Source organism: Danio aesculapii, chromosome 20 (genome assembly GCF_903798145.1).
Source record: "Danio aesculapii chromosome 20, fDanAes4.1, whole genome shotgun sequence".
Taxonomy (NCBI): domain Eukaryota; kingdom Metazoa; phylum Chordata; class Actinopteri; order Cypriniformes; family Danionidae; genus Danio; species Danio aesculapii.
This window is the reverse complement of record NC_079454.1, coordinates 30,603,445-30,627,974: the sequence shown is the minus strand read 5'-3', so window position 1 is coordinate 30,627,974 and position 24,530 is coordinate 30,603,445. Positions and strand designations below refer to the sequence as shown.

At 36.2% G+C, this 24,530-nt stretch overlaps 2 protein-coding genes across 2 annotated transcripts in view; one reads left to right on the top strand and one right to left on the bottom strand.

Moving 5' to 3' along the window:
• Positions 1-5,552, bottom strand: part of asap2b (ArfGAP with SH3 domain, ankyrin repeat and PH domain 2b) — a 44,101-nt gene extending 38,549 nt beyond the window's left edge. The window contains exon 1 of the mRNA XM_056445606.1: positions 5,155-5,552. Coding sequence (XP_056301581.1) covers positions 5,155-5,280 — 126 coding nt within the window. The 5' untranslated portion in view covers positions 5,281-5,552. The remainder of the gene's footprint in view (positions 1-5,154) is intronic.
• A 725-nt stretch (positions 5,553-6,277) lies between these two features.
• Positions 6,278-19,707, top strand: cpsf3 (cleavage and polyadenylation specific factor 3). The gene is made up of 18 exons (XM_056445428.1): positions 6,278-6,381; positions 6,546-6,609; positions 7,007-7,104; positions 7,931-8,059; positions 8,153-8,330; positions 11,726-11,815; positions 11,915-12,065; positions 12,153-12,328; positions 13,453-13,611; positions 13,712-13,858; positions 13,935-14,087; positions 15,677-15,785; positions 16,025-16,123; positions 16,237-16,331; positions 16,416-16,503; positions 18,934-19,000; positions 19,084-19,180; positions 19,264-19,707. Exons 1-18 carry the CDS (start codon positions 6,311-6,313, stop codon positions 19,363-19,365), a joined length of 2,073 nt encoding a protein of 690 aa, XP_056301403.1. The 5' UTR covers positions 6,278-6,310; the 3' UTR covers positions 19,366-19,707.
• The last annotated feature ends 4,823 nt before the right edge of the window (positions 19,708-24,530 follow it).

Below are 24,530 nucleotides of genomic sequence, written 5' to 3'. Positions count from 1 at the left end.
GAAACCGTTCTTTACTGTGCTCGAACCCCATCGTCATTGTCAACTCCACTCTGCACTATTGAACAAACTGGTAACAGCGGGAAGGCAGTCCATATGGAGGTAAGCAGTTAGCTGGTAGGCGAGAAAAGGAATGGTGTCGTACCATCCCATAGTGTTCATTTTAAAGACGAAATGCAGCCATATGTACTTCTGGCTACATAATTCGCGATCTCCAGAAATGTATATAGGGCTACGTTTTCAGAATGAGCCTGTGTTGCAACAGTCACAGTATATAAAACAAGAAATGTGAATGAAAAATGTTTATATACACTTTGGCCTTGAAATTGGCTGTGTAAGAAATTGGCCTTGTAGGTCAGAATTGTACAGTCTGACCTCAATGATTCACAAAAGATACAGAGTGTCTAACAGGACTGAGGACACATAAAAAAGATGTGGAAAAAAGTAAGCAGACGTGTGTGTGCGAGAAAGAGTTCAGACGGGACAAGCTGGGACAAGAAGTGGGACAGCCATCTCCCGCCTTAGCCTTAAGGAATGAGAAAAGATGAAGGAAACTAACAAGGGAGAAGAAAGGGCGAGAAAGAGTTGAGAGATATTAACTGCACTGGGGTTTCCATCAAAGGCAAGTCTCAGCAGGGCACCACGCACAGAGATGGAAGAACCGGAAACAACTGGAAAAAGTATACTAACTGCCATTTTAATGGCGTCTGTGAGTGCAAGCAGCCTCAAATTACACGCATATCCACATATTTGCAGAGCTTGACAAAAATAACCACATCAAGTGACATCACTATATAGATAAGCAAAGTTATACATGACAAAATTTGAACAAGCTCCAGAAGCAGTCTTTACATAAACCATGCACATCTGTTTACCTCACTTATACTTCCTCAAATACACACTCAAATGGGGTAGTGCTAAAGAGCAACTCATAAAGAGAGTCTCCCTCTATGTATTACAGAACGTGATAGTTCCTCTGAGAGCCCGGGGCAGTGGTTTCTAACTCATGCCTGCTTTACAAAAAACTACCTTTAAACATTATATGTAAATCTCCTTTTTATTGAGAGGGCTGAAATATCAACATGTTGTGGTCTTCGGTAGTGACTGATACTTTATAGTTCAAGTTCAGAGTGCTGTTTCTCAATACATGAGGAAGAAATGTGGAGCTTCTTTAGGTCAAGAACCCAAAACACAGGGTTATTTGCATTTTTGCAAGGTTTAACCGGATCTTTTCAACCAGTGAAACAGGCTGACAGGTTTCAGAAGAACTCTCGCAAACTAAGCTCTTTTACATTTCCATTTAAGAAGTCGCTGCAATTTTAAAACTAATGCAAAACTTACCAAGAACTCACTGTTTCTGTAAATAAATACTTAGTTACACCGTTTTCATATGTAGAGATCTGTTTTTATTATACAAAGTGAATACACTGGGGTTTATCTTAGGAAAATCTTAAAATAAAAAGTCTGTGACTGTGTAAAGAGAATAAATGTCAAAATGATGTGGTGAAAATATACAAGGATTGAAGTTAATTTGATGTTTTGTAGGGTTACCATTGTTGTGAAGTCAAATTAGGCTGGAAAACATTCAGGATATACATGGCAGGTCAAAGAGAGATAAGGTTTTTAAACAATTGGTACCACTTTTTTGGTACATTGGAAGATTCAATTCAATTCATGTTCATTTCTATGGCGCTTTTACAATGTAGATTGTGTCAAAGCAGCTTAACATAGAAGTTCTAGTAAACTGAAACTGTGTCAGTCCAGTTTTCAGAGTTAAAGCTCAGTTTAGTTCAGTTCAGTGTGATTTACATTTCAAATATGTCTTGTTTAACTGTATTTTTCTGGGATTTTCTTTCTTCCCATGATTTACAGGAGACATAGTAAAATGTCATTCATTGAAACAAAGTTCACTAATTAACATTATATTACTGAATTAATGTCATTAATACATAAATAATCCATTGTAAATTTAAGCCAATTAATTTTTATTATCATTATTCTTCAAACTACTAGGTTTTACATCATTTATCAGTGGGACGCTCATTCATTCATTCATTTTCCTTCGGCTTGGTCCCTTTATTAATCAGAGGTCACCATAGCGAAATGAACCACCAACTTATCCAGCATATCTTTTACACAGTGGATGCCCTTCCAGCTGCAATCCAGCACTGGGAAACATGCATACACTCTCACATGCACATACATAAACTACGGCCAATTTATTTTATTCAATTTACCTATAGTGTATGTCTTTGGACTGTAGGGGGAAACCAGAGCACCTGGAGGAAACCCACGCGAACACAGGGAGAACATGCAAACTCCATACAGAAATGCCAACTGATTTGAGTTATGAATTAATACAGCATCGTGATAATACTTGATATCGTAATACTTCAGATGGTATAGTATCTTGGTCTAAATTTATAGTATCGTGACATCCCTAGAAGACACCAAAAATGAGAAGCATGCTGCCTATTACTGTATAGTCTCTTTGACCGTTACATTAACCATTGCTACTTACTGTGCTGCTACTATATAGCACTTTACCATAAAAGTGAAGTTAGTTTCTTTAATTTATTTAAATCTGAACGTAACAGTTTTTTTACAACATTCAACACATTATTATCTGACACAATCTTTTTATAGAGCAAGTGTAACTCTTATACTTTTCGAAGAAAAAACGTTGCCTGAAAAAAACTGGTTTAATTACAAAATAGTTATGCACTCCTCACCATGTGATCTAATAACTACCAAGATGACACTTGCAATAACTTAACAGCAATTGATGATGAGGCTCCCATTAATGCTTGATATATAGTTCAATCACTGTTGATCTGCTTAAAAAATGGGAGTATTTGTGAAAATAATTAAGCCTTTACCTACATAAATAATTGCAACTAAGTATTAATAGTAATAATATGTGTCAAATGACAATTGTTACTATTCTCTTCAGTGTAGTTCCTTCCGTGACAACGAATAAATAAAACTTGCTATGGTTTATAAATAACTCTGTATAACTATTTCAGTTTACTCAACTAGATGATACACAAGTAAGACAAAGCTCGGGGTCGCTGATGTCAATGCTTTTTAAATGAATGCCTGTGTTAATTTAAATTCAAGCTTACTAAACTTTGATCCACACATCTAAACAGGTGAAGTTCTAACCTCTAACCTGAACTGTTTACCTAAATGGCTTTTTTTTCTTCATATTTTTACTTAAAAAGTCCCAAAGCTGGCTGTCATTACACAGTTATGCAAATGCATCTAGGTAGTACCATTGTAAAGTAATGCTAAATCATGGCAATTTATCTACAGCTCACAATGGTATTCAAAGATACTGCTTTGATATGTGTCCATACAAATGCCACAACACATCTGAATACTTTTTATTAATAGGGTCTGGTGAATTTTTATTTATTTATTCATTCATTTTCCTTTGGCTTAGTCCCTATATTAATCAGGGGTCGCAACGGTGGAATGAACCGCCTATTTAGCCAGCATATGTTTTACGCAGCGGAAGCCCTTACAGCCGCAACCCAACACTGGGAAACACCCATACACTCTTGCATTCACACACATACACTACGGACAATTTAGCTTATTCAATTCACCTATAGTGCATGTCTTTGGACTTGTGGGAGGAACCGGAGCACCCGGAATAAACCCACGCGAACACGGGGAGAACATGCAAACTCCACACAGAAATGCCAGCTGACCCAGCCGGGACTCGAACCAGTGACCTTCTTGCTGTGAGCCGAACCCACTGCGCCACAGTGATGCCCTAATATACAATTATCTTTATCATCATAGATTCCAATATCTTTTTACGTTCATAAAATCTATATTTGTTAATAACATCTCTGTTAATCCTGACAGACCTCAGATTGTCTGTTTACATCAGTTCTTAAAGGGATTGTTCACCCAAAAATACAAATATTTTCATTTGTGTGTATTGAAAACCTATAAGAGTCCATTTTCTTTCTGTTGAACACAAAAGGAGATATTTGAAGAAGGCTGAAAACCTGTAACCATTGACTTACATGATAGGAAAAAACAAATACTATGTACTGTAAGTCAGTGGTTACAAGCTTTTAGATTTCTTCAAAATATCTACTTTCGTGTTCACCAGATGAAAGTCAAATATGTTTTAAACAAGTAAAGGGTGAGTAAATGATGACAGAAATGCCATTATTGGGTAATCTTTAACATCTGCAATATATGAACAATTCCATACAAATGTCAACCTTCCAGTTTTTACCAAAATAGCGAAACCCTTTCTACATCGTTTGCTTAGGCTTGTATTTTATAGTAATGTAAAAATACTCAAAAATGTCTCTGTCAATGTTTTCAAACAATTATGTTTGATTTACCTAAGTTACACAAGTGCCAATTTCATATCTGTCACATCCATAACGGTGAGGTGTCACATCCCTCACCAAGCTTTTCCCTCATAAATGCAAAGAAGTAAGATAAAATAAAATCAATCGTTTTTGTTCAATAGTGAGCTAACTCTTATGCTTTTGATTAGCCTTATTTCCTTTGGGCTGTGCAGTTTAATTCATAGAATTTCTACAAAGTATGCTGTATACTGTAAACTCGCAGACTTTTGGTCACATGCATAACGCATGTTTATTTAAAATATCAAAACATTGTACAGATTGATATTTTTTTAATCCCATAACTCTGTGCTTAGTAGTTTCGGAAAATATAAACAAATATTACAATCTAATGTTAACATATACTTTCCCTGTGAATTTATATGTTGAGTTTTTACAGCAAATGTCACATCCATAACGCTGGATTAATTAATGACAGTGTTATTATTCATTAGTAAGTGTATGAAAGCATTATAAGTACACTGTATCACTCTGACTGACTTTAAAAGCTTAAAAAAACGTAATGACCAGACAGAGGCGTCAGAGGCTAGTCTATTTATTTCATAACACTGCGATAAGAATAAGCAGCTGAACATGGGCGAGGTTCACTTCCAGCTCTGGATACAGAGCTTTCTGGCTACTAGAAGGAAGTCATTTTCCAGATGCTTTGGTTAAACAGACCATATAGTCTCTCTGTAACAAATAGATATTTGAACTGTGTCCTATACACTTAGCGTTAGTCTGTAATTGTGCTATACTTGTATTGTTGACTGTGTTTTACCTCTTCCAGAGCGGCGACTGTATTTCTGCAGTGAGCCATGCGCGTGCAGAACACTGATGTTGTCGGTGCTTTATAGTCCTCATGGGTAATGTCCACAAACTCCGGCACTGTCAGTTGATCAGGCATGATTATTCTCTTTAAATCTACACAATAGATCCAAGACAAGAAACAAAGGTTGCTTAAAGTTGTAGCTTCGCGGGCAAAAACCGACTTCAACTCAAGTTCATTTCAGTCATTCCTTGGAGTTTAGTTCAGTTTAAAAGTTCTGCGTGAAGTTAAAACGAAAACGGGCGATGAGAAGAGGGTTTGCCTTTGAACATAAGCGTTAAACAGCTCCATCACACGAGCAGCTGACAAGATCAACACTTATGGACTCCGCCCGTCCTACCTGTACTTTACAAGTTCACTTTACATGGGATTTTGTAGGTGGAGTCAATTACCTGTCAATCACATAACGTTCACCAATGAGAAAGGACCCCCGCGTCTTCCTGCCCAATCAGAGCAGAGGGAGGTTATAAACTGGCTGTGGAAACCTGAAAAGCAAATATAATGTAACATTAGAAGAAAGATAATATGGCACGCTGTTAAATTTGTATAAATTATAAGATTTAATTTATTTAACCAGTGCTATAGGTAATTTAGAAATTTGTTTGGTTTTACTAGTAATTTATTTGGGAACATATCGTTTTTTGACTGTCTCACAACATATACACACACATATATATATATATATATATATATATATATATATATATATATATATATATATATATATATGTGTGTGTGTGTGTGTGTGTGTGATTCAAATAAAGGTTCAAATAAATTATTTGGTAATCGTATTACAAAGTAAATTTTCAGAAGATATTGAAACAAATAAAAATGCAAATAATATTCAAAATATTATAACTTTTAACAATATATATCTAAACAATATAATGTTAAAATACAGAACAGAAAACTTTTTTCATCTAACCTTAATTCTAGTTCTTCACTTTTATGTCGGACTTTTATTTTGACTCGGAACTACAACGGAAGTACATGTCCTGTGTTCATAGCGTGTGGTTTTCAGTTCTCTTGATCGTTGTTTGGTACTATTGGAAGTATCGCTAAATATGTAACAAGTAATACTTAGTTAAGATTAAAAAACATCATAAACATGGCTACTAAACGTAAAGCCGATGTACCGGTACCTGCGGAAGAGAGTGATCAGCTCCTCATCAGACCGCTGTAAGTTCACTTCATTCACACTGTCTTCAATAACAGTTCAGTCCCGCGCCAAATCTTTCCTCCACTTTAGATTACTTTAGATTTACAGTTTACATTGAGATTAAAGATGTTTTGTACATTTTTGGTTCTGAGTACTGTAACTATTAATGTAATGTTTGTGACAGAGGAGCTGGGCAAGAGGTTGGCAGGTCCTGTATCATCCTGGAGTTCAAAGGCCGTAAAATCATGGTAACTTGAGCATTGTTTTGTTGTCTGCCCTACGCTTGGTGTTTGAGCTAAAGTTTGTTTTATATTCGCACTTTAAGACTTTCTCCTTGATAATATAATTTCAGAAAAGTATTATTTGCAAATTCTCTGAATAGTGAAATCATGTGATCAGTCACAGACTATCGAAGTACAACAGTTTTCACAGTCAATTAAATAGTGCTAATGTTGCTTTGAAGTCTTATATGTATAAGTATATACTTACCTAAATATTCAAAGTAGCGTGGTACTCAATATAGGGACCTCGACACATGTAGTCACTGTTCAAAAATTAGCGAATGTGTGAATATAAAACCAACTTTACCTCAATCCCTTGATGGACCTGACAGGCGTTTTCTTACGTATTGTAATATTTCTGCAGCTGGACTGTGGCATCCACCCTGGATTGGAGGGCATGGACGCATTGCCTTACATTGATTTGATAGACCCAGCAGAGATTGACCTGCTGCTCATCAGCCAGTAAGTCAAAGATGGCTAATCTAGGGGTTTTCAAACTGGGGTCTGGGGACAGCAAGGGAGGACCAGTGGTGAGAAAGTGTTTGGAGAAAAAGCATAAAATATTTACACACAAATTTACAATAATCCTTTAAAAATAAAAGGCTAAAAAAAGACTTATTAAAATAAGTAAACTGTATAAATAAATATACTACTATAATGAGTTGAAATGACTTTGCAAATGAAATGTTGAACCCATTAATAATATTATTTGTCACTGTATTCAAAGGGTATTTATACAAGACTCTAAATAGTTTTCTTGGCGATTATAATAGATTATAACAAATATACATTTTTATGTTATGAGTTTTACATTTCTAATTTTTTTTATTATTATCTTAATAACAATATTTATTTCCTCTGACTTCATATGAATTATTGTAATATTATTATAGTGTTTTTTTTTTTTTATAACAGTTTAAATACAAATTACTACATGGGCCAATTATATATAGAAATCATTTGTATATGGAAAATGTTTTGTTTTTCTGTAAAGGTCTAATAGCATTTGTTGATTATATAAAATTAAAATGCTGTCATTTTACTGTCAACACTGGCCAGAATAATAAGTTTTCATAGCTTTCTTGAAAACATTGATGATTAAACCTGTTTTCATTAGTGTTAGTTGTCCAAGTTTAGATTTCTTAACTGAATTTAAAATGGATGTTGTGTTGTCTAAACATAATCATGCCTGACATGTAAATGTTGCCTTTTATATTTTAGGATGAGGATGATATTTATGTGGCGATCTAATCAACATCTGTTCATCTCCTCTTTTTTTCTCTGTCAGTTTTCACTTGGATCATTGTGGAGCTTTACCATGGTTTTTACAGAAGACTAGTTTCAAAGGAAGGACATTCATGACCCACGCCACCAAAGCCATCTACCGCTGGTTACTTTCAGACTTTGTCAAAGTCAGGTATACTAAAGCTCTTGTTTCAATAAAACGGCGATTTGAAGCCTATAGAATAAAACAACTTTAACAAATTGTCTGGTTTCCTTGTGTCTGTAGCAATATCTCAGCTGACGACATGCTCTACACCGAGACTGATCTAGAGGAAAGCATGGACAAGATAGAAACCATCAACTTCCATGAAGTAAAAGAGGTGGCAGGCATCAAGTTTTGGTGTTATCATGCAGGGCATGTTCTGGGAGCAGCCATGTTTATGATTGAGATTGCAGGAGTGAAGGTATGTGTGGTTTATTTATTTTGACCTGTTCACTAAACACCTAAACCTGATTATTTCTGCATCAAGTGATCGCCGTTGTGAGCATTTATGCTTCCTTGTTATGTCTGTATTTTTATGGCAATAATTCTTCCCAAATGCAGTGAGGTTTCTTCGATGGTGTTTTGGGTTTACACTGGAAATGTGTGTGATGGTACTACAAAAGTAGCTCAAATTTACACTCATTTAAGGATAAAGAGTTGGGGAAACTGGCAAACTTTCAACAACTTCATTTAGGGCTGCACAATAAATCATTTTAGCATTGATATCATAGTGTGTGCAACTGCAATAGTCACGTTGCAGGATTTGTATTGTCAAGTCAGTATTATGGTGTTTAGTGTTTCCCCTACCATTATATTAGGGGGTGCCCCGCCCTCCCAACGGCTTTCCCTGCCCCCCTTGAAGTCAAGTAAAATAATTTTTTTATATAGAGCCAGATCACAACTTTTACTATGCTAAATATAGCCGTATGTAAAATCTTATTTACACAACAGCATGCAGGGCTCGAAATTGCGACCATTTTGGTCGAATCTGTGTGACCTCACAATATATTTGGGAGCATTTGTGCAACTGCAAATAATGGTTAAAAACCTGCTGAATCGCTCTTCTCTGCTGCTATATTGGTTCTGTCAAGCACTCAAGGCTTTACACTGTCAGATACCGGAGCTTTTGTGACCACGGGTAATGCTGAAGTTTGAGGAAAACGCCATGAAAAAGGCACAGGTTTGCAAACCCACCCAAACGTACAAATAATAATGCTGATGAGAGATGTGTTGAATGTTGATCCGCCAGCCTAGATCAACCGATTGTTTTCGGAGAGAGTGCAGAAAGACTCGGAATGGATCAGCTGTTTAATGGCTCGAATCTCGATGCGTTGCATTCACTGTGTGTTTAGAGCAAATGACTGCTAAATGTAGTATTTAACACTGTACATCATCACCAAAGAAGCTTACCTTTAAGTTTAAAGTGAAACTGCGGTTAATGACAAAGAATGGTATTGTGCAGGCAGTCATCGCGAGAATCCTGCTCTGCTTGCTCATATATTGGGTCGGCTGACTCGCCTGCTTTTTTCCACAAACACAGAAAAATGTAAATGAGAGCATAATGAGACCAAGCATTTAAAATGACACAAACGAAACTAAAACTTTAAAGAGTTGTAGAAGTGAGACTTTTCTCCTTTCTTTTGTCTGTTCTTTCTTGACATGGATGTTATTTTTCTATTTTGTTAGTGATGACTGCTTTGCAACTTTCAGCATTGAATTTAATGATTTATTATAATCTTACGTTTATTTTTTGAAGCAGAAATATTATTTGTTTATTAAATTGACATGCATATAAAAACAACAGTGCAAAATAAACATATCTTACTGCAGTACTTCATTTTTGTTTAATGCAAACCATAGATTTATTTTTCATAACAGTACGGTAGGACTTTATATAGCAGATAACTCACATTCAAGCACTTTTAAGGCAGCATGATAATGAGAAATGTCATTCATTGTTAGTATTATTGACATCATCGTCATCATTAATACTTTATAATTAATTATTAGACATTCATTTTGGAATTATTGCACAAATATCTATAAGTTATCACAGAATTAGTTAGATAGTTGTTTCTGATGTTGTTAGTCCTTGTTGTTGTTTTCAAATACAATAAATCCGTTGTTATACAATTTGCAGTGGTGCTCATTAATTTTTGGTTGGTGCCCCATAATTTTTTTAACTGCTACCAATTTTAGTTAATTTCGAGCCCTGTAGATGCTTTTCAGCTCTGTCTCACGCTCTCATTGTGCCCAAATAAAAGTCAACGAAATTACGTAAAATTTTCTGTCAAATATATAGACAGCATACACAGGCAGTTGCAAGAGGACACCCCCTCCCTAAACTGTAAACCTAGGGGAAACACTGGTGTTATATTATGGTCCGTATTTGGTGAAGCTTCAAGATTCAGAATGCATGTAATTTGTAGAGTCATTGCAAAGTCTAACCATAAAGGAGTCAAAGTTTATAATTTGGGTGTAATTTTAGGGCTTGTGACTGTGTATTTTGTAAGTATTTACAAAAGTGTAAAGTATTTACTAGCGAGTTTGTAGATTTAATATAGATTAAATAGATTTTCATTCATTCATTTTTTTATATAAATGACGAAGACTATACAGTGTTATTTTACATTTGATCATTTAATTTCTGTACCTCAAAACTATTAGACTCGCCTGAAAACCAGAAAGTACTGTTTATTTATCTTTGCTGTATTATGTTTATCTATGCTGGGCATTTTTTATTAAATTTTATGCAGATGCACTCTCCTACAAAATCATCTCAATCAATATAAAAGTATAAATTGTAGAGCTATTCATTTCATCAGGTGAAGGTATATTCTGTAATGTATACCATAATACGGCTGCACGTTATTGGAAAAATATAACATTGACATTTTTTTTAATTCTGCGATTTATAAATTGCAATATGAATACAATTTCACTAGATTTGTTAATGACTATTTGGAAAGAATTTATAATTTTAGATTGATTGGGGTGATTCTGTAGGGGAGTGTGCATGCATTAAATATAAGAAACAATCTACAAGCATACAGAAATTCTATGAGAAAAATAATACCAACAACAATAAGAGAAAGATACTCATTAAATATACAGTATTTTATTGTTTTCAGAGGAGTCGATCTGTTTTCAGGTATATAGTAATTGAATAATCAAATGTAAAATAATACATCACAGTCTTTGTTTTATAAACAATTCAATAAAGTTAATCGTTATTAATTTATCAAAGTTACATATGGTACAATTTCTGATGCCTGAATGCATTTAAAACCCTCATAGTCACAGCCTTCAAAAAACACTTTCAAAATGGTCAATTATAATCCAGACTCAATATTGCGTATACTCGTGACTATCACATTGTGATATCGATGCTGAAACAAAATATTGTGCAGCCCTATACCCTACTATTCATGGCAGAAAAACTAAATATTGCATTGTCATTCTTTTCCAATACCATGCAGCCCTAAGTTCAATCATAAAGTAAACACAAAACAAAAGGATTTATTTGAAGCTCCTCTGGATCGTGACACTTGTTAAACACTCTGGCCATGCTCCTCTATCTGTGGCACCTGGCCCCACCCACAGCCATCACTGATACCAAGTCAACCAATCGCAGATATTCAGGAAGTGTTGTTACATTTTTTTGAGAGGTGTGTGTCAGGAATTTGGTGGAGAATATGTGAGACTGGACCCATCACGTGCACTTGAGGCAGAAATATAAATTGGCCTTTACACAAACCATACACTTTCTGAAAATGATCCCTGTGTTTAATTATTGTGATCACTTATTGTTTTCAGCTGCTGTACACTGGTGATTTCTCACGTCAAGAAGATCGACATCTCATGGCTGCTGAGATTCCCAGCGTCAAACCAGACATTCTCATTACTGTATGTGCTGCAATGCTAGAAATGTGATTATCTTTGAATATAAGAGTTTTTCCCCCTTGTTTACCCATTAGTTCCCCCTCATCTTTCTTGTGCGTGTAGGAGTCCACATATGGCACACACATCCATGAGAAGCGAGAGGAGAGAGAGGCTCGTTTCTGTAACACAGTCCATGACATAGTAAACCGTGAGGGCCGCTGCCTCATCCCTGTGTTTGCTTTGGGTCGAGCCCAAGAGCTGCTGCTTATTCTAGGTAAAGTCCAGCAGTTTATACCCACGGCCACCTCATCAATAAGGCCTCATTAGAGTCATCTGATATTCTGCTTGTCCTCCATTTCAGATGAATACTGGCAGAATCATCCTGAACTCCATGACATTCCTATCTACTATGCTTCGTCTCTGGCTAAGAAGTGCATGGCTGTGTATCAGACCTATGTGAACGCCATGAACGACAAGATCCGAAAGGCCATTAATATTAACAACCCCTTCGTCTTTAAGCATATCAGCAATCTCAAGGTGGGCATTTTCAGTCTGTAAAATAGACCTTCTGGAAGGGATTTGGATATGTTTTGTAATTTTTAAATGTTAATCATAATAGATAAAATATATTACAGAGTTTTCATGTTCTCCACTGGGTGGGTTTCCTCCAAAATCCAAAAAACATGCAGCAAATGATTGTAAATGTGTCTGTGTGTGTGCGGGTGCATATATTTTATTGTTAGCTGTAAAAAAATTTATCATTGTAGTTTTTTTGTCATTTAAATATTTCAACTTTCACTATTTCAGCTAGTTTGTCAGGCAACATTTGTGATGTATGCGTGATTTTGTTAATATTATGTTTGTTTACTTTTCAATTAGTTTTTATTTTCATTTTAGTTTTAAATTTTAGAATTTGTAAATTTTGTAATATTGTTTTAAATATATATTTCTTTTATTTGTATTTCTTTGTTATATATATTTGTAATAATTTTATTATATGTTATAAAATTGAACTAGCACAGCCAGTGTTTCTTCCCATACTGATAAACTTCTGGTGAACGGTTAATGTGATATTTTTTTTTTTATTTTTATTTTTTTTATTTTTTTTTTCTCTCCATACGGTTCCTTATACAGCATCAATGTTTTAATATAATTAAAATATAATCAGTTAAATAGACATCTGAGATCAATCAGTTGTTCAAGTGTAAAACGAGATGAAAAGCCGTTTACACGTACGCACCCGTCAAGATTAACAGGTTAGAAACTGTATCGAATATACAGGGGTAAAGTAAATGTTCATATTTTAAAGACATGGCACGGAAAATTTTTTTTATGGAGTGCTTCTTGTACATTCTAAGACCTACTTTCTATCCCATATCAATCAGGCAGTGAAGATTGTAGGTTTTTAAAGAAAAAAGACCTTAAATGCCCTGATTTTGTAATGGCATACAGTTTACCGTAGACGCTTGACCCAGGTTACTGAAAAAGTTCTTCCGCATACTTCTGCATATAACCTATTTTAGTACTTGAGCAAAATACTTAGATTTATTTTTAGCAGTATCAGCTAACAATAACAAGACCCATTGAGTAGAAAATATCATAAAAATGTAAGTTTTATAGTCAAATACATTTATTTCATAAACTTGTGCCTTCTTCTCCAGAGCATGGACCATTTCGATGACATCGGCCCAAGTGTAGTGATGGCATCTCCAGGTATGATGCAGAGCGGCCTTTCCAGAGAGCTTTTTGAGAGCTGGTGCACCGACAAGAGGAACGGCGTCATCATAGCGGGTTACTGTGTGGAAGGAACACTCGCCAAGGTGAATCTTCTCAATCTTCAACAAAACATATCCACAGAGGTCAGCACCATCTTTTTGAACGTGACTGACTTGTCCTGACCTCGCCCTGTTTTCCGTGCAGCATATCATGTCTGAGCCAGAGGAGATCACCACCATGTCTGGACAGAAGCTTCCGCTGAAGATGTCTGTGGATTACATCTCATTCTCTGCTCATACAGATTACCAGCAGACCAGCGAGTTCATCCGAGCTCTGAAACCACCTCATGTGGTCAGTGATGATGATGATGTCTTGAGATGGTCATCAGGTTCTGGATCAGGTGTCATGTTGTTGTTGTTGTTTTCAGATTTTGGTTCATGGAGAGCAGAATGAAATGGCTCGGTTGAAGGCTGCGCTGATCAGAGAGTATGAGGACAATGATGAGGTTCACATCGAGGTGCACAATCCTCGAAACACTGAGGCCGTCACACTCAACTTCAGAGGAGAGAAACTGGCCAAGGTGAAACTGCAGCTGTTGCTTGTCTATGTCTACCTAAGTTTAGCATCTGTGTTAAACGCACATTTAGATATATGTAATGTAGTGGTGTCTCACTTGGCTTGACGTGAAGCTTTTAATTTTTCACTCCACCATGGTTAATAAGTTAACTACAAACTCCCCTGCCAGGTAAAATGGATAATCTAGTTCATCCACACAATCGCTAACATGTTTGGGTGTTTTTCATTTGGTTTAAAATGTCAGTCTTGCAGCCTGCTTTACGTCTACACTAAAGATTTATTTTTGATCTCACAAGTGAAAAACTGGCTCACCAAACTAGTATGGCATTGTTTGTTTGTTTCTCTTTTTTTACTTTCCTAATCATTCCTATTGGTCTCCTAAAAGAATTGATTCGGAAATGCAGAAACAAGTGGTTGACATTTACATTTTAACTTCTGTAACTGATCTACAGAGATGTATAACAATTCTGTATAATGCATCATTTATTTTGGTTGATTGTGGCTTGAGCAAATGTTTAAAACAGTTAGTCTTTAAATAAATAACTTTAGTCTCATGGGTTCAATTAAGATTTCATGGGTTTGCGTTAAATGTTTATTATGAGAGAGATTTTTTGACTTTGGACAGATGTAACCTACTCTAGAAAAAATTATGAACTTTTAAAATGACATAATAGGGGCATTTAAAGGAATAGTTCACCCAAATATGATAAATATTATGCATGATTTTAGCTACATTCATTCTTCCATGGCAGGGCGCCACACCAAAATTCATTCCCGCCACAGCTACATTACAGCTTCTCATTCAAAACATTCAGTCGTTGTTGGTTTTTTTTTTTTTTTTGTAAATAGCGGTTTATAATCCCATCAAAATGTATTAAAAGGTAAGTATTAAATAAATACGATCTCGACTTGTAATACTGTGCTCATGACATTTGTCATGGAAATAACACCATAGGTAGTTAAAAGATCTGTGTAAAAGGCCTGCCGCCACAGCTGGAAAAAAATCCTATAGGGAACACTGTTATGATTTAATTAATTATGATTTACTCACCCTCAAAGCATCCTAGATGCATATGACATTTTTCCTTTGGTCAAACGTAGTTGTTGTTTTGAAAAGGATATTTGGCTTTTCCGGCATTTTTTGTGTAAATTGCATGCGCTGTTAAAATGAATACAGAACCACAGTGAGTAGATACAAAGAAAATGCAGTCCTGTAAAGCTGATGACACTAATGCACCAAGAAATGCACTTACTGGATGTTACACTAAATGGTTTATAAACAGGAGACCTTTATTTACCTCCCAGGGCCATATGAGGCACGTTTTGATTTAAAAATGGATGTGCTTTTGACAGCTGATTAAAAAAAACAGCTGCCTTTTCCATTGTGAAGCTCTAGAGTCTAATAAAATTTTCTAAATAACTTCATTCAACTTGAAGAAGAAAGTCATATACTTCTAGGATGCTTTGAGAGAGTAAATCATAGGATTATTTGCATTTCTTGAGTGAACTAATCCTTTAAAATTAGTCAACTCACTGAAACGTGAATTATTGCATCAGTCTAATGATTATTATCTTCTTTTTTTGTCTTGCAAGGTGATGGGCTCTCTTGCGGATAAGAAGTGTTCACAGGGTCAAAGGGTCTCCGGGATCCTGGTGAAAAAGAACTTCAGTTACCACATCCTCTCTCCTTCTGACCTCTCTAGTAAGCTGATGTTTATGATGGTTTAGTTTTCAGACGTGTACAGGGCCATAAATCTAACATTTGCTGTAATTGCAACAAAGTCCATGAGATCTGATAACCACTCAAAACCATTTCTGTATTCTTGATTTTTGTAAGAATTTGTAGGAAGTTACCAGTCAACTGGCTAGTGACATTGTTTATTTCATACACTCACCAATGGTGTGTGTTTGCTTCTCATAGCTGTTTTTTTACCATCACAGATTACACGGATCTTGCCATGAGCACGGTGAAACAGACTCAAGCCATTCCCTTCACTGGCCCTTTTCCATTGCTTTTAAGTCAGTTACGTCACCTGACAGGTGTGTATACCTCCGTGTGTGTGTTGTGTTTTATATGGGGTGTTCGTTTTGTTTTTAATTTGGGGAGGTTATTGTGTTGTGTTTAAATGTCATGTTCTCTGTGTGTGTTGCAGGTGATGTAGAAGAGATTGAGATGTCAGAGAAGAGCACAGTGAAAGTCTTCAACAGCATCACAGTGATTCATGAGAACAACTTGGTGGTGTTGGAGGTGAGGAGCCTCACCGGTCATTCATACGCCGAATGTAAATACAGCAGCTGAAGTGATGTGCGTGTTTGTGTTTTCTTCCTCCAGTGGTTTGCCAATCCTCTGAATGACATGTACGCTGATGCTGTCACCACAGTGGTTCTGGAAGTGCAGTCAAACCCCAAAGCTCAGAAAGGTGAATTTTAACGTCAGTTTTAAAGTGCAGATTGAACTGAAATGTTTTTTTATATTTGCTTATTTCCTCCCTTTATCTTTTATTACAGTCTCTGTGTTGTTTTTCATCTTTATTTCCCTCTTTCTGCATATATTCATTATTCTTTCTGTTCTTTATTGTTCTTTTTCTATTTGTTTCTTCCTTTACTCTGGTGCTAATGGAATTTTTTTTAATTTTTCTGCATTACATTATTTTGCTTCCTTTTTGTGAGTTTCTTTCTTGCTTCCTTTAATTTTCCTTTTTTCTTTTTGTCCCTTCTTTGTTTACTTTTTCCACTTATTTTCCTTCCTTGCTTCCTTTTCTCTGTTTTCTTTCTCTATCTTCCTTTATTTCTTCCATTGCTTTGTCTTTAATCATCTTTCCCACTTCCTTCCTTGCCTACTAATTTTTTTTATGTCTCCTTCATCCTATTTTCTTTCTCCCTTGCTTTTCTGATTCCTTGTTTAGATTAGATTAGATTCAACTTTATTGTCAATTCACATGTACAAGGCAACGGAAATGCAGTTTCGGTCTAACCAGGAGTGCAATAGCAGCAAGTGCAGGATATATGTATAAGTTATAAAGTGCAGTTATAGAAAACTACGGTAATATTTACAGATAGATATACTATGAACATTATATACAGGTTGTATTATCTATGATCAGAGATTTACAATAGATGAATCTGTACATGTTGCTATTAATAATCAGAGGTATGCAGATAGATGTGAACATAATTATAAATGTGCACTCACCGGCCACTTTATTAGGTTCACCTTACTAGTACCAGGTTGGACCCCCTTTTGCCTTTAAAACTGCTTTAATCCTTTGTGGCAAAGATTCAACAAGGTACTGCAAATAATCCTCAGAGATTTTGATCCATATTAACATGAGAGCATCACGCAGTTGCTGCAGATTTGTCGGCTGCACATCCATAGTGTGAATCTTCCATTCCTCCACATCCCAAAGGTGCTCTATTGGATTGAGCTCTGGTGACTGTGGAGGCCATTTGAGTACAGTGAACTCATTGTCATGTTCAAGAAACCAGTCTGAGATGATTCACGCTTTATGACATGGTGCATTATCCTGCTGGAAGTAGCCATCAGAAGATGGGTACACTGTGGTCTTAAAGGGATGGACATGGTCGGCAACAATACTCAGGTAGGCTGTGGTGTTGACATGATGCTCAATTGGTACTAATGAGTCCAATGTGTGCCAAGAGATATCTCCAACTTCATTACACCACCACCACCAGCCTGAACCGTTGATACAAGGCAGGATGGATCCATGCTTTCATGTTGCCGACGCCAAATTCTGACCCTACAATCCGAATGTCGCAGCAGAAATCGAGACTCGTCAGACCAGGCAATATTCTTCCAATGTTCTATTGTCCAATGTTGGGTGAGCCTGTGCCAATTGTAGCCTCAGTTTCCTGTTCTTAACTAACAGGAGTGGCACCCGGTGTGGTCTTCTGCTGCTGTAGCCCATCAGCCTCAAGGTTCGCGGTGTTGTGTGTTCAGCGATGTTCTTCTGCATACCTCGGTTGCAACGAGTGGTTATTTGAGTTACTATCAGCTCGAACCAGTCTGGCCATTCTTATCTGACCTCTGGCATTAACAAGGTATTTGCGCCCACAGAACTGCCACTCACTGGATATTTTCTCTCTTTTTCAGACCATTCTCTGCAAACCCTAGAGATGGTTATGCATGAAAATCCCAGTAGATTAGCAGTTTAGCCTTTCTTCCCCATTCTGATGCTCAGTTTAAACTGCAGCAGATCGTCTTGACCATCTCTACATGCCTAAATGCATTGAGTTGCTGCCATGTGATTGGCTGATTAGAAATTTGCATTAACAAACAGTAGGTCAGGTGTACCCAATAAAGTGGCCGGTGAGTGTATACAGTGGGTATTTACAGTTCAAGATAAATTAGTGCAACACAGTGCGATGAATATGTGCAATTTAATTGTGCAAATATTAAATAATAAATTAATAATGCAGTGTTTATGGGGAGTGTAAGTTATGAGGAGAGTGTGGGGTGTATGTGGGGGCAAAAGAGTCAGTGCGGGGCAGAGTTCAAAAGGGAGACCGCTCTGGGGAAAAAAGCTGTTCCTCCATCTGCTGGTTTTTGTCTGGAGAGAACCTTTTCGTCCTCTCTTCGATACTTTTTAATGTTCTCTATTACATCCATCCTTGTCTAGTTCTGTCTTTTTTCTTCATTTCTGCCTTATCCTATTTTCTTTGTTTTATTTTTTTATATCAGTTACCTGCCTCAGTTTTTCAGTTATTAGTCTTTCCATTTCTTCCATCTTTCTTTTTCTTTATAATTATTTCTCATTGTGTAAAATATTGTTAATAGATGTTCTATTCACACCAAAATTTCTGTTTTCCTCATTTTTTTTTTCTCATTTTAGCTGTTCAGCCCCAAGAAAAGAAGGTGGATGTAAATGTTTTCCAGAACAGACTACTGAAAATGTTCCAGTAAGTTCAGCTTCACATCACTCTCTGCTCACCGTCAACAATATTTATGATCCACTAAATTCTTTTTCTGCCACAATTTGCAGAGACATGTTTGGAGAGGAGTGTGTCGACTTTAAAGACAAGAACTGTCTCGCCGTGAATGTAGATGAGAAGACGGCCTTCATCGACCTGGAAACAAGAGTAAGTGTCAAACTCTATCAAGTGTAAATCTTGGGGTTTTACAAAAAAGGGAAATCTTCTAATTCTCATGTGTTTGTGTTCAGACGGTGGAGTATGAAGAGCCCAATTCTGAAGATGATTCTCTCAGAGAAATGCTGGAGCTCGCTGTACAGAGGCTGTATGAAGCCATGAACCCGGTGTTGTGAGATGACGTCTGCTGTCTCTCAGGCTCCTCACTTCCCCCAAGAACTGTTTATATTAGAGTCCTTTAACTTGAACTGTTAAACCAGACTGAAGACACCAGATATTGAACTGGACAAAGCACTTCAATTGACAGTGTAATAAAAAAAAAAAAAAGGAAACCGTTTACGGTGTATGTTGATGCTTGTCTTTTTTCCAGGTCTGTCAATTATACAATAACCTAAACAGTGATTGTTTAAAATGTTGTTTTTGTCTTTATTCCTCTTTTTTTGTTGTTGTTGAGTTTTTTTAAAAGTTGTAATTAGTTTAAAATCAATGCATTTGGTTGAATAAATGAGGTCTTTGAAGTACTGATGTGATTTATGCTTTTGATAATATCATAACTGTTTTAATATCACATAATACAGTTGGACTTCTAATTCTCCTTGTGTGTGCAGTTTAAGCCTAGTTCTACAGGATTTTAAACATCGGCAGATCGCTGTGCTGTTTACACTACATGACTTGATTTTGTGTCTTTTAATCTCTGTGGTGTTCACACTACGCGACACTACGTAAAGGATCCACAAGAGGGGGGTCACACACTACAAGATCTGACAACAACTAGTTCCCCAACAGTTCAGTCAAGCTACCAAACCACAGCCAATGAAATGTTGAGGAGTCGTCAGAAAAAGCTGAACACTGCTTATGTGCTGATTACATCACTGACAGTGTTAAGCTTTCAAAGAAGCATTTAAAAACATAGTCAATAAGCTGATGCATGAGCGGATCAATCGCTCATCTGCAAGGTTCGAGTGGATTGATACACAGAGTTTTTAATTTTTGTAATTTAATAACTCTTTGAAATAAAACTAACATATCTATAACACCCTGATGTTTCCTGAATATCTGTGTATTTCTTTCTAACATTGTTATTTTTTTTATTACAAAACAGTAAAGAACTGAGCATTTCTACCTTTAATTACCATATTGGTCAACATGACTGCATGCATATCTGCTACTTTTCGCTGTGACTTTAAATATGCATGCATTTTTTGCCTAGCAACTTCCTGCTAGCATAAACATAACTCTGAAAGCAAAAACATAAATTTACTTCAGATATATCTTTCAAAACAACATGTTCTGTTAAGTAGTTCACACATAAAGATTGGAGAGCGCCGAGCACCCGCAGATTTCTTCGCTGTCACAGCCCAATCTGTCGACGAGCTCGTTAACTTCCAAATCGGGCTCAAATCAGGCTTAAAATCCTGTCGTGTGTGAACTAGGCATAACTTGTCAAGAAGTATTACAAATTAAGTATTACGTTAGATGGCCATTACTGCCATCTAATACTAAGGGGACAAAGATAAAGAAAGACTAATAAAACCCTACTATGTTAGTACTGGACTGATCTAAACCAAACTCTTCAATAGTTTAACGAAAATAAAGACAGTTAGTCTTACCGTCATCCTGTGGTGAAAATGAAACTCATCGACGTCGAATGTCCACAGGCCACGATTTTACTTTTTCCGACCAAAACTCTTTAAATTGAGGCATATCACAAGGACGGGGTTTTCCTCCGCATTATCGTTAAAAACGTTTTTACCATGTAGGTTAGTGCTATGTGCTGTTTCTAAATCTTGATCAAACACACCTGTCTTTAATTACGAAGCATTCCTTCAGATCCTAACATTTACGGTATGAGCTGAAGTCTGCAGGAAAGAACCCGCCAATTTAAAGGCATCGTTTGACTTAATGATTCAGTAATCCACCATAATAGATCATTATCTAATATCTTTTCTAAACCAACAAACACTGAGAAAAATATCTTTTATTGTCATTGACAAAATCCCCGAAAAAGCCAGTTATAATTTTTTTCACCCATAGTCTACTTTGAAATTTCTATACACCACATTAATTTTAATAGGCGACCTGAGCTGTGAAAAAAAGGCAGTTGAAGTCGTTTTTCTTCCTTCCTTGTGTGTTGTGTGTGTGTATGAGTGAAATAGTTGCTCCAATAATAAAAACAAATTGTATGTCATTTGATTGGATGTTTGGATAATTGTGGTGAATCTCATATCCCTTTCCTTATGACACTAAAAATGTCAACAAAAAGAAGAAATGGAAATGTATTTAGGGGAAACATTAGGTTACATAGGTCATTTATAATCAGCGTAATAATATTCCATGAAAAAAGTCACAGATTTCAAAGGCGATATTTTATTTAAAAATGAAAGCTTACAAAATATGCCAAACCAGAAACTATCAAGTTATACAAATAACACACTGATACAAACACTGTCCTAATATTCAATACTTTCTCTCCTGCCCTATCACATCTCTTTGGGAAATCCATGCAGTTGAGTATTACGGGCACAATTCTTAACATCAAAACAGATTTCACAGGATTTGACACCGGAGAATACAAATTTAACAAGGTTACAGGGTTGGAACATGTAATCTATTACATAGATATGACACTAGTAGGCCTTTGGCTGGTATTCTGCAAGATTAACACCAATACATTCGCAATAGTTACACTGATGAACAAGATTCACTCACTGTTTAACCACATAAAAATGACGATTCATCACTTTTTCAGGGTTCTTGGAGATATTACAAAACACAAAGTAAAAAAAACTCACGAGACAAACAAAAGAACAAATACAAGGCACTTTTAGATCTGATCTCAGAGCTGTGTTCAGTACATTCTTATCGGAGCAGCTTCAAGATGTGTTTTCTTGAATACAGTCACAAACATTGAGTTGCTGTAAAGTATAACAACATGGAAAGAAAGAACTGAATGTCTGTATTTTGACTAGACGCTATATTAAAAATGAATTAAACAGGTTACATTCAAGTAAATTGAAAAATTAAAGCAGAAAATATCAAAAATGCTTCAAAAATCAGATTGTCTTTTGCAAAAAAAACCACTATAAAAACACAAGACTGTTCTCATAATTTGCTGGTGAGTGTCCGAGAACAATTATGTTAAATAACTAATTATAACACGCATATTCTATATTTAACAGGTCTCAAGATCTGTTAGCCTCTGCTTAATCCCTTTGACAAAACCAGGCCTGTAAACATTGCCATATTGGGTAGCTTTTTTGTTTTAGCTTTAAAAATGAAGCTGGTCCTGTGTAAATATGGCTGTGGAGATACAGTGTGTGGACTGAATGTGTGCATGTGTATTGCATAATCCTAACAGGATTAGCAACAATGAATTCCCATGTATTGCGAAGTCGCTGAATGCTTTGTGCTTTCCGTTGCTTTATAAAGGTCCAGCGCTCTTAAAGAGACAGTTCACCCAAAAATGAAAACATTTATTCACCCAAGTCTTTTCCAAACATGTATGATCTTTCCTCTATGCAAAATTGGCATGTGTTTTTAAGTTATATGCCAGCTTTGTGGAGAAACAGACCGACATTGAAGTCTATGAATGAAGATTATGAATGAGTCATGTCACATTGATCACAAAAGCAAAATAAAATATTTCTTAAAGAATTGGTCAATATACAGTTAGGTCCATAAATATTTGGACATCGACACATGTCTAACATTTTTGGCTCTATTCACCTACACAATGGATTTGACATGAAACGAATAAGATGTGCTTTAACTGCAGACTGTCAGCTTTAATATGAGGGTATTTAGATCCAAATCAGGTGAACGATGTAGGAATTAAGCTGTGGTCACACTGGACTTTTCTCCCAATAGACTTCCATTCATACGCACGTGAACACGGCAGACCGGAAATGCAAGATCGTGCGACAAGTTTCGCAGTTTGCTGCGTTGTAAAGTTCAAGCTTGGTGAACTCTAACCTGCGAAATCACATCACAGGATTGCATGAGACCTATCGAAGATCAAAACATGACTTCTCTGGACAGAAATGTAAAATATGGCCCAATTGCTCACTTTTTAAAATGTCTAATCAATTTGTTTAATCCCGCCCCTTTTCGCAGCGCCGTACGACAGAATTTGTCGAAAGCTCAAACTCTAGTGTGACTGCGGCATTACAACAGTTTGAACTCTGGACCTTTTCTCAGCTCATTGTAATTGGGATAAATGAGGGAATAACACACACCTGGCCATGGAACAGCTTAGAAGCCATTGTAAAATTACTTTTGGCCCCTTAACAAGTGGGAAGCCCATATGCGAACTGTTGTAATTCCTACACCGTTCACCTAAATTCAATGTAAATACGCTCAAATTAAAGCAATTGACAGTCTGCAGTTAAAGCACATCTTGTTAGTTTCATTACAAATCAATTGTGTTGATGTATAGAGCCAAAATTTTTTGAATTGTGTCGATGTCCAAATATTTTTGTATATGTATGGTTCTTTGACTGATAAAAGAATTAAAGAAAAAAATATAGGAGATTTGGTTCCATCCATCAGTTAACTAGATGGAGGTAGATCCATATGCAAGCTAGCAATACCAGCGGACTAAATGATTAAAGAAATATGGCTTACTCAAGTAGAGAAGACACTGTTGTTTGACTGGCAAGTCTAGTTGTGACCCTTTGAATAAACATTAGAAAGTTAACCCCTTAGCATTCCTGAATTCCTGTATATACAATGGGCAGTAAACTGAAATGCTAACAGGTTAAAATAAGGAAATCCTGAAAATAGATTTCATTCAGATTTGGTCTGTTCTTTATAAAGTCCCATGGTAAGACTTGGAAGACTTGACTTATTGTCAATACTGTCAAATGATTCAGTTTTAAGACACTTCAGTTGTGTTTTTGTGTGCTTATAAGCTCCGTCACTTATAGTGATTACTCAACAAAAAAGGATATTGATATAGAATGACGAGGCGGTGAATAAATTTGGTTTCCATTTTTTGTGAACTACCAATGCAATCATACTGCATTCTGGTTATTTTCAACACTGGAGCTGTAAACGTACACTTTAATGTGTAATGCTTGTTCTGCTCAGCTTTGAGCATTCCCGATCATATTCCCTTTATCATTTTGTTCACATTCCTTATTAATGTTATTCCTTTTAATAAAATCACTCTCTAAAGCCCATAGTATGCTCTGCTTTTGTGCATATGTTGGGGTGTGAGGGCAGTGCACTTGAAGCAAATATCGAGTCCTCTTCTCACACGTTTAGTCAGAAACAACAACAACATACAAAAAAAAACACCAAAACTACTGAAAACATCAAAAACAACACACGCCTGTGTTGG